The sequence below is a fragment of the Physella acuta genome, unplaced genomic scaffold, assembly GCF_028476545.2.
Source record: "Physella acuta isolate Inbredline_101_S28 unplaced genomic scaffold, ASM2847654v3 ptg001513l, whole genome shotgun sequence".
Taxonomy (NCBI): Eukaryota; Metazoa; Mollusca; class Gastropoda; family Physidae; genus Physella; species Physella acuta.
This window is the reverse complement of record NW_026733028.1, coordinates 30,726-41,568: the sequence shown is the minus strand read 5'-3', so window position 1 is coordinate 41,568 and position 10,843 is coordinate 30,726. Positions and strand designations below refer to the sequence as shown.

The window sequence follows — 10,843 nt, the reverse complement described above, 5'->3', positions numbered from 1 at the left end:
ATTTGTGCATAAACTATAAACACAACTGACTGCAAATAAAAAAAACATTTTCAAAGAAGGTGGTCTTTAAGATCTTTTGTTTATTTTCAATATTGTATAGCTGCAATGAGTATGTATAGTATAACCTAAAAAAACACATAACTTTAAACATACCATTATTAAGGCTTTACAAATTACATAAACAAAACAAACCTAAAAATTAAATGTACCAAAAAACTGTTAATAAAAACTAATTCTCAGATAAAGGATTATTTCAAAGTATACAATTCATTATGTTTTAAACAACCACAAAAACAAACTTCTACAAAGTGATAGAAAATTTACATATACAATGCAGCTCAAAATAGAGTACTGCATATAATATGTATATTTTACAAAAATAATTTGTTCAAGAAAAAGGGTATAGCAATTAAATATTTTTTTCAGATCTCTGTTATCTTTAAAAAGCAAATTTAAAGATATTACTTTGAACTAGATAAAAATTCTATTTTGAGAGTATTTGAGAATTAGAAAAGAAGAGAAACATTGTCTATAATGAAAAAACCTGCAAAAATAATCTACATTACCTGCCACACAACGAGGTTTGACTTTAATTATGCAGTAAATAACGTAAATATTGGAAAAAAAAATCATTCACTTGGTAAATATTAGTTACAGATATATGTCATAAAAAATGAACAGTAAGGTTAAGATCAACATCTCAACTCATTTAAAAAAAATATTTTATAAACAAAAATGTGAATCTCACGGTTTCACAGAATAGGAATGGCTTAAGCCAAACAAATTGAAACTATTTTCAAATGTGATCACACAATGATAAATTCTATTTCGATGTAGGTTGATAAAGAAACTAGCATAATCTTTCTATGCTTTTAACAATTAAATCATATTTTATTTAATTTGTAGCAAAAGAAACAAGTTCAAAATAAATTTGTCTATCAATAAGATTGTTTCTTTCATTGAATTTTATTCTACAGATACTATTATTTACAAATATATATATATATATATATATATATATATATATATATATATATATATATATATATATATATATATATATATGAATTTTTTTTATCGAGTAATGTACACAAAAAATTGCTCAATGTGAAAAATATACAAGTATAAAAAAATGGAATGTACAATGTAAAAAGGCAGCAGAAACATGCTAAACTGCTTACTATTTAGTGCACTTAGTAGTTAGACATTGGTTTAACGATCATGTGGTAGTCTGTACACAAAGTTTGATAAACAAACGTACACAATGGCAACAATTCCCACACTTACCACATGATGACTAACTCTATGACACTAGTTTGATGTAACTAATTTGACACTAATAGATATGCACTCAGCACCATAAAACATTTTCTAGTATGAAACTCCTTACATGACTTCTTAATTCTTCACTTTGATAAATCGTGCTAACTGTACATTTTGTGACAGCCTCATGTGAGACACACGCCAACTTAACCAGCACTACTATCACAACCACACACATTCATACACACACATACAAAACAAACCACTTAACCATGACATTATAACCTAAGAATACACTGAACTATGAGTAAGAAAAACAAAGAGCAGGTAACTCTCATTGAGCTTGATGGAGGCAGGGAAGGACAATTTGGACCTTGGCACTCAGTAGTTTCTGTTGACATCAAAATTAACACATTAAAGTAGACATTTAAATAAAATAATAACTAGTCTAACTAAGAGTAATATCCATACCTACAGGAAATGTTTGAACATATCAAATATTAATTTAAAAATATGTAAAAAAAAAAAGTAAAGTTTCCCTTTCAAACCTGACAGTCTATGGGGCAAGTGAAGTAGAGTTCACTTGTAACATTAAATTAAATCCCACTAGTAACTGATATTTGATCACATATGCACTACATTATCTAATTATCCTTCTGTCTGACTATAATAATAATAAAACTAGATTTATTCCCACAATGGCCTTTAGTAAACAAATCCATTTTTGAAGACAATAAAATATCATTTAAAATGTAGAACAAAGTAATACAAAAATATTTTAAAATTTGGGGTACACAATGAAAGAATTTTATGAACGAGAAACATTGCCAGGACTCAGTTTATTGAGATCATGAAATGATTAATAAACAGCTGTGTCATTTCTGAGGTAGTGTTTTCTTGTTAACAAATGTAGAGGCATACTATCATTAAGTCTGCTTGGGGTTGATCAACAATTTAAGCACACTATAAATATTTATACACATATGGAGTATCATTGCATGTAATTGCTAACATTGTGAGTATGTCACTTCTAGCACTTGAACCTAGCAGTGGCACCACTTGGGTTTATGATACCTAGTACAGGCCTGCTGTACATCTCAGATAATTTAAATTTTTGGAAATTTTTAAAAAAAAAATGTTCTTTTAAACTAACATTTTGCCTGATAAGGCCCATACCACATTTTACATGCTATAGCTATGGACCACATTCCCAATTTAAAAAAAAAAAAATCTTACCAAAGAGAACAATCTTCGACTCAGATCTCCCGAAATTGTTTTGTGCAATGCAGTAGTAATCAGTGTAGTCGTTAGCCTGGACGAATTTGACCTTGAGAGTGTACCACTGCTCCATGGCCTTGAGGTTCTGGTTGTCCCTGGTCTGTTTGTTGATGTCAAACTTATCATCATCAGTGATCCTCAAACGGCCCTGGGACACTACACGCTCCCATGTCACCGTGGGCTCAGGGTGTCCTAGAAACAGGGGAGACAATGTTTTAAAAATTTACTTTTTTATGCATACTACAAAACAGTAGATGGCTCTCCAAAAAAACAAAATTATCATTTTTTTTTCTCAGTTGTGACTAACAATTCCTACTATGTACACTTTGTAAGCTTACAACACTCAAGTATGTTTCAAGTCCTTTTTTGTTTAATTCAAAAAACTTTCTGAAAACTTTTAGTTTTATTGAACTAAACATGCAATAATTTGTATAACGTGATACAAAAATCTATAATAATAGTTTCGCTGTCTCTCTATCTATCTATCTATCTATCTATCTGTCTGACAAGAACGCTCTAGAGAAAAGACAAGCAATTTAAAAACATGCACAGTAATTCGAAAAACGAAGTATGACGTCGACACATTTAGCACAGAGTAGAAAATAATCTCAAACCCAGAGAGTGCTCACAGTTATATGACGTCATTGATTTTCGCGTAAACATTGAATTAAAAAGGAAATGTTGTCTAATCTTAATGGTTTGCGTGAAGAGTTTCTTGCATACAATTCTTCGGGTAGGGGCGAAGCCCCACCCCCCGCGTAAGAACGTCTGAGCCCCCCCCCCCCCTCCCCAACTCAAAAGAAATTTCTTCATCGATACTCTATAATAAAATTACCGCCTAATTAATGTGTCTAATCTAAAAAGTGGTTTTCTTGCAATTTCTTTAATGCAATTCTTCGGGTAGTGGCTAAGCGCGACACCAGTGTTTCTTTCAGACTTTTTCCTCCCCGGAGAGGGGTGGGGGTAATTGAAATTTTCGAGGGCGGGGTTAGAATTTTCGGGGAGGGGGGGCGGACACTGGAAAAAGTATATAATTATATTTCGTTGAATGGGACGGTAGACATGTTTTTTTTTGGGAGGGGTGGGGGGGGGGGGGGGGGGGGGGGGGGAGTGGGGGGGGGGGGGGGGGTGGGGGGGAGGTGTGAGTGGGGGGGGGGTGGGTGGGGCGGTGGTTTCCTCATCGATACTCTATAATAAAATTACCGCCTAATTAATGTGTCTAATCTAAAAAGTGGTTTTCTCGCAATTTCTTTAATGCAATTCTTCGCGTAGTGGCTAAGCGCGACACCAGTGTTTCTTTCAGACTTTTTCCTCCCCGGAGAGCGGTGGGGGTACTTGAAATTTTCGGGGGCGGGGGTAAAATTTTCGGGGAGGGGGCGGACACTGGAAAAAGTATATAATTATATTTCGTTGAATGGGACAGTAGACATGTTTTTTGGGGGGTGGGGGGTGTTGGGGGGTGGGGGTGGGTTGGTTTTAGTTTAGAGAAAAGAGACAGCACCATCAACCTAGCGCCCGGTGTATCCTTCCTCAACGGGCCATTTTTCTCGTAGATTAGTAGATTTCTAGACTATTCTCCCTGATAATAGGGGATAATTCTTTTTTATTTTTATCCTTTTAGTTTTGGAAACAGTAAGTTTTTTTTAAAAAAAAGCATTACAGGTTCATAGCCCTTCATTAAAGTAAATTGTATAACTTTGAAAAAATTAATTATAAATTAATATATAAATTAGATTAATCTCTAAAAATTAACCTGATTTGTCACATTCAAAAAAGCCTGTTGTTAAAACCACAGTGATAAAAAGAATGTTTTTAACACTGGTGTAAAGTAAACTCAAAATATTTTGTATTTAAGAGTGGTCAACTGACCTTGAACTATACAACTGACCTTGAACTATACACTCCAACTTGGCCCAAAACCTCCTGTTCTGCGCCTGGCCAACTGAGTCCTGCACGACCCTGGTCTTGGGGGCGTGGAAGACAAACACCTCCGCCAGGTGTTCAGCTGGGGGCTTGATGTTGTTGTCTGCTACACAGCGGTACACGCCCATGTGCTGGATGTCCACATTGGTCAAGGGCAGGCGGTCACTCTAAGGGGGGATATGATGTAATGTATTAAAATGTCAATCAAAATTTTACATGGGCAGTCTGTCACTTAATTGGGGGGGGGGGGGGGAGAGAATATGGTGTAATGTATTAAAATGTCAATCAAAATTTGGCATGGGCAGCCTGTCACTTTATTGGTGGGGGAGGGTGGGGATATGATGTAATGTATTAAAATGTCAATCAAAATTTGACATGGGCTACCTGTCACTTTATTGGTGGGGGAGGGTGGGGATATGATGTAATGTATTAAAATGTCAATCAAAATTTGACATGGGCTACCTGTCACTTTATGTGGGGGGGGGGGGGGGGTGTAATGTAATGGTATCAAATTTCATAAGAAAACGTTATGGACATGAAATGAATTGGAAATCAACATGGTTCAGAGGCAGAACATCACTCTATGGGAAATATGAAGTAATGTCATAAATTCTCAATGTAAAATTAATAAAATATCATGGACATGTAATAAAGTGGATATCACCATTGTTCAGTGGAAGATCATCACTCTATGGGAGATATGAGGTAATGTCATAAAACAAAATTTAAAAAAAATCATGAAGACATCTGCAAGTGGTAAACATTTTTTAGGGGAGAGGAAATATGATGTATTGCCTTGAAATGTCATTTAAAACAATCACTGACATGTATGTCTATAGTAGGTATCAAGTAATAAAAACAACAATCCAATACAATAAAACTAAATTGCAACAAAGACATAAAAAGTTAATACAGGTTTTCAATGCACTTTTTTACATTAATAAACTATGTAATGCCTTAAAATTAAGAATTGACTTTTTATGTTTATTCAATGTTAAAAAACTACATTTAAACTGAACTTACTCTGTACAGGGCAACAGGGTTGGGCAACACAGGTAGGAGGCCACCATCTGACCTTGTCCAGGTGATGTTAGGGTAGGGGATGCCTGTGGCATCACACCTGAGACTGGAGTTGTCACCTCGGTTCACCTGAAGCACAGCTGTCGTGAGACCTGTTTTTATGGTGGGGGCAACTGAAAGAGACAAAAATATTGAGTTGTTAAAGTGGAGTAAAGGTGTTGATAATATAAAAGTTCCTTTTCAACCCTGATGGTCTATAGGGCAAGTGAAGTAGAGTTCACTAGTTTCTGTGACCTCGGCATATGAAGAGATAGTGTGGTCAGCACTATGCCCAGCCACCTTTACTTTCCATAACATATTTTAGGTACCCATCAGAGTTGGGTGGACTCATGGACGGTCTACTGACTTAAACCCAGATTCGAACGCAAGACTTATGGGTTAGCAGGCCAGCTCTCTACCGCTAGACTACTCTGTCCCATTTTAAATAATATAAAAAAAAACAAATATTTATTCAGTTGTTATATTTAGATAATATAAAAACTGAATAATTGTTATTTTTTTTAAAGTTATCAAATGCTAAATTTTCTTTCGAATATCTATTTTAATTAAAGTAATATGGATATAAAAGCCTTCTGACACTTCTGTACAAAATAACATACAAGCCTTCTATACACAATGGCATCCAAGCCTTCGATATATAATGACCATCTGTACACTATAACATACAAGCTTTCTGTTCACAATGATATGTATGGCCCTTTCAAAATGACAAACAAGACTCCTGTACAATGACATACAAGCCTTCCATTCACATCACAATGACATACAAACAAGCATTCTGTACACAATGGCATAAATCCCTGTACACAATGGCATACAAACCTTATGACATAAAATGACATACAAGCCTTCTGTACACAATGACATCAAGCCCCATACACAAAATGACATACAAGCCTTCTATTCACAATCTCAATGACACACAAACCTTTAGTCGACTAACACACACAAACCTACCCTGAACCGTCACCGTCCCAATCTTGGTGGGCCACAGGTTGTTGGCCACTGATGCGATACGGACAGTGCACTTGTACTGGCCAGCGTCCTGCTGCTGCAGACGTCTGATGACCAGCATGTGGGTCACTCGGTCAACATTCCTCCTGGTCTGCACCTCGTACTTCCTCAGGCCACCAATGGCGGGGTTCAGCATCTCAATGGTCTCACCCACGGATATTGTCTGCCCATAATCCATTAGATACCACGTTACCTATTCAACACAACAGGAATACATAGATAGGTATACAAAAAACTGTGAAACAGATTGTGGAATATAATTGTGTATAAATTAAATTAATTAAATATTAGTTTTCAACTAAACAAATTTTTATTATTATAGTCAACAAAATTTTATACATTTTAACAAATCTACCAAAACACACAACACTGTAAAAATGATAATTTGTGGATTTGTTGAATGAAATTTTATAGGTAATGTTACAACTGTGTGACAGTGACAATATGCCACACATTTTAGACTAATTTTTTTGAGATATATTTTGTTTTGTGGGTTGTGAGAAATATTGTGGATTGTGGGTTATGAGAAATATTGTGGTTAGTGGGTTATGAGAAATATTGTGGTTAGTGGGTTGTGAGAAATATTGTGGTTAGTGACATGTTTGTGAAGTTGGAACTTTAAAAATTCAGTAAAAGGTTTTGGTGAATCTGTAACTTGACCATAAGTTTCATAAAATTTGTTTTAATTAAAGCATTCTAAAAAGTCTGTGTGCAAATTATTTCTTTTACTGCTACCAAACCCAAGAACTACAAAGGGCAGTCATTAGTAAGAAAAACCCATCAATAATAGGTTTACAGTATTGCAATCCTATCAGCTATTAAAATCAATAACTCCAGTGTTTACACAGACTAACAGTGTTTAAGAACTTCATGATAAGTACACTAAATTGTCATTTTAGCTTTTAAAGTTCTATAACTCCAGTGTTTAGACAGACTTACAGTGACCTATTACACAGACTTAAAGTGTTTAAAAACCTCATTGATACGTCTACTGTATTACCAATTAGCTATTAAAGTTCTATAACTCCAGTGTTTAAATAAAAACCTCAATAATAACTCTACTGTATTACCAATAAGCTATAAAAGTTCTATAACTCCCTGACTCCGACACTTACAGTGTTATCTCCCAAACGAGCCACAGTACAGTTGATACGAGCCGTCCGTCCTACAGGCTGTACCTCAGGCCAGATCTCATCGACAATTTCAGGTTTCTGTGCAGAAACTAAAACATAAGATATGGATTAGTTTATAGTATACAAATACTCCCCTAATGAATAGTACTTTATTGAAGATTTTTTTACTTCTTTGCTATATGTTACAAATAGAAAATTTCTAAGAAATATGTGACCAACAAAATGAATAATATAATAACAGTTTCAAATGTTAGATCTTTAGAATCTATGAATATTCCATTGGAAAGGCCTAGGCCTATTGATTATTACAGCCTGTAACTCCATAGTTAACAGGACATAAAATCCAGTTAAGATTCATATCTCGGCTGCACAAACAAAATAAATAAGTTAAATACAGTAATAAAAAAGTAATAACACACAGACTAACAAGTAACTAATACAATTGTATTGGACTAATCACCTAGTCTATTAAACATTAATAATTAAGTGACTTAGGCCTACACTTTCCTCATTTTCAGATGATTTTATACTACAACCCTTATAACATTTGTTTATATAATAGTCGATCTCCTTACCAAAACCGGAAGTCAGAACCTGACCCTGAAACGTCATGCTCTTTTAGTTTTCGCATTTTAAGTGTTTTTGGGGGGTCCTATATACAAAAAATGAAAAAACTGCTAATCTAGCAATATCTCATCACTATTTTAATGCGAAATGCTAAGGAAATGGATACTATGGCTTAAATGCCAGAAACATTTGCGAGATATGTAGTAATAATTAATACAAGCATTTCTTATGGAGCACTCTCATTAGGAACTGAACTGCAACGAAAAACGACCGACCTCCGGGCATCAGCGCTCGACAGCTCCTAGATAAATATATATTTGAGATATTTACCATGATTAATTACAATGATGCTGCTTCCCTTCTGCCAAAATCCAATTCCCCATAGAAATACCATGCCGCTGCTATTTTTAGCAACGTTACGCCATTGTTACGCTAGTTGTCAGATAGAAACAACTAATTTTTGTTTTTTGCGGAATGCACTGTTAAGTCTAGTATTTTAATTATAATTCAGTTTTAGCATGTGCAGAAATTGTGGGCATTATTATTGTATTAAAGTATTAGTAATTTTATAAGTATATTGATTTTTTTTTCTTCACTGCAAGCCAAGTAGGCCGACTGCACTGTTAGTTTCATTGAACATAATTCGTGACCGGTCATTAACCTTGTTAATATTAATACTTCGTGGCCTACCTGACTGTATAATTTATATGAAATTATATGTAGTTTTTAATTAGGCCTTAGTATTGTATTTTAAACAATGCTCATTCCGAGCCTTTTTGTGCTAGATCTAATTAGGCCTACTGGCAATTTTTTTTATTTTTAGACTTGGTCAACCTCGTTAATGCTGTTGTGTTAGTTAAAAATATAGGAATTGTGTGTAAAATTTACGCAGTTACTCAGTTACTACGTAGAATGATATCAATAAATGAAGTAGTAATTATTTCCTTTTAGTTTTAGAAATCTTTTGATACAAAATGTCTAATATTTTATTTTCCAATACATCGTGGTGTGTGGCAGAGTAAACAGAACGGTGCGGTAGGTGACCTAGAATCTCCGAGTTCGAATCCGACGTAAATCAGTTGTGCTTTATTTTATTGTTTCACATGGGAAATGCCACGAGCGGTTTTATTTTCTTTCTTTTTCAAAAAAAAATTTTTTGAACGAAATAATATTTAAAAAAATAATTATTCAAAATTTTCCAAACATCGTCGCTCGCATCGCTCACGAGATCGACTGCTTACATTTTCTTGTCTGCGGGAGAAAAATGTTGACACGGTCGAGGGTTCACCGTGAGTTCAGCAGGCCTACCATACATACGTCACAGCATTAACTATTGCTGTTAGAGATCGTCGGTGGGCAATCCCACCCCTCCCCTCATAAACCAAGCAAATTGTAAATCAACTTAGGGTCATTTTAAGTTCACGCAAGCTTACATGACTGTAGATTTACTACGCATAGCTGGTAAAAAAAAAAAAAAAAAAAAAAAAAAAAGAAAACTTCGCCTAACCTAATGCTACTACAGAAGAGAATACTAATTATAGAGTATTTAATTTGAAAGTTAAAAAAAAGTTCATTTATCATCTTACCTAATAATACTGTATTGTCGTTACAGTTAGAAGGACTAGATCTAGATTTCTGTCAGATCTATTTTTAGTTTTGGATATTAATTTTATTGTCATCTTCATGGGTATTGATTGTTCAATTCATCATGGAATGCCTAATGTCTTAAATTGTACATACAATTTATAATAAATATGTCTGATATTTCCTTAATAAACATAATGAATATAAAGTTTTATTTCTAACAAAATGTTTTGGTTTTTTTTGGTAACTAAAATGTTGTCGTAATTGCTATGACATCATGCTACGAATGGAAAACACAAACCAACGTAACTTTTTGATATCTTTTGATGGCGAAAAAGAGTTTCGCATTTTAAGATGTTAATAGGTCATTTTGTTTTTGTTTGTTTTCTCGGCCCCTAATTAAGCTAGACCATTAAATTTGGTCTCAAATTAACCAGTAAGTGATATGGTTTGTAATGATATATGATAAGTGACAGAAAATTTTAATTAAAAAATTGTAATAAGACAACCTATTATATAATAATAAAATAAATAATGCCAATGGCAGTGATGTGTCATGTGCAAGTACTTATTAAATTCAAATTAGTTGTGAATTACTAACAAAGAACCCCCCCCTGTCCTTCTAACACCATACAGGTCTAGAGTAGAGGTAGCAGATATCCTCTAGGCTCTAGAATCTAGATCTTTATACTTTATATCAACCGACATTCACAACAGAGTAACAGAGTAAATGAAAGCAAGTTACGGAAGTTGCGACTGTTTTTCAAGTTAATCACGAAGCGCCAGTATCTCACATGTTCCAAGTTATTTTAACGTAATCAACTGAAAGACAAAAACAAGAACCCACCGAGCGATTGTGTAGTCAAGAAAGCAAAAAGTACAGCAATACACAAGCTGTACATTTTGTTATTTGTCTTCTAAAACTTCATAAAAATCTCGTTAGAGTCTTCACTTTCGTCCTTAAAACCGGAAGCAGGAAGAAGAGTTGACAATCTCAGGTG

At 34.3% G+C, this 10,843-nt stretch overlaps 1 protein-coding gene across 1 annotated transcript; it reads right to left on the bottom strand.

The window, feature by feature from the left end:
- Positions 1 to 1,079: 1,079 nt before the first annotated feature.
- On the bottom strand, positions 1,080 to 10,821 carry LOC131928520 (lachesin-like). The gene is made up of 7 exons (XM_059284586.1): positions 10,690 to 10,821; positions 7,674 to 7,780; positions 6,502 to 6,751; positions 5,488 to 5,657; positions 4,430 to 4,631; positions 2,500 to 2,733; positions 1,080 to 1,654 (listed from the first exon to the last, which is right to left on the bottom strand). Exons 1-7 carry the CDS (start codon positions 10,742 to 10,744, stop codon positions 1,542 to 1,544), a joined length of 1,131 nt encoding a protein of 376 aa, XP_059140569.1. The 5' UTR covers positions 10,745 to 10,821; the 3' UTR covers positions 1,080 to 1,541.
- Between the last annotated feature and the right edge of the window lie 22 nt (positions 10,822 to 10,843).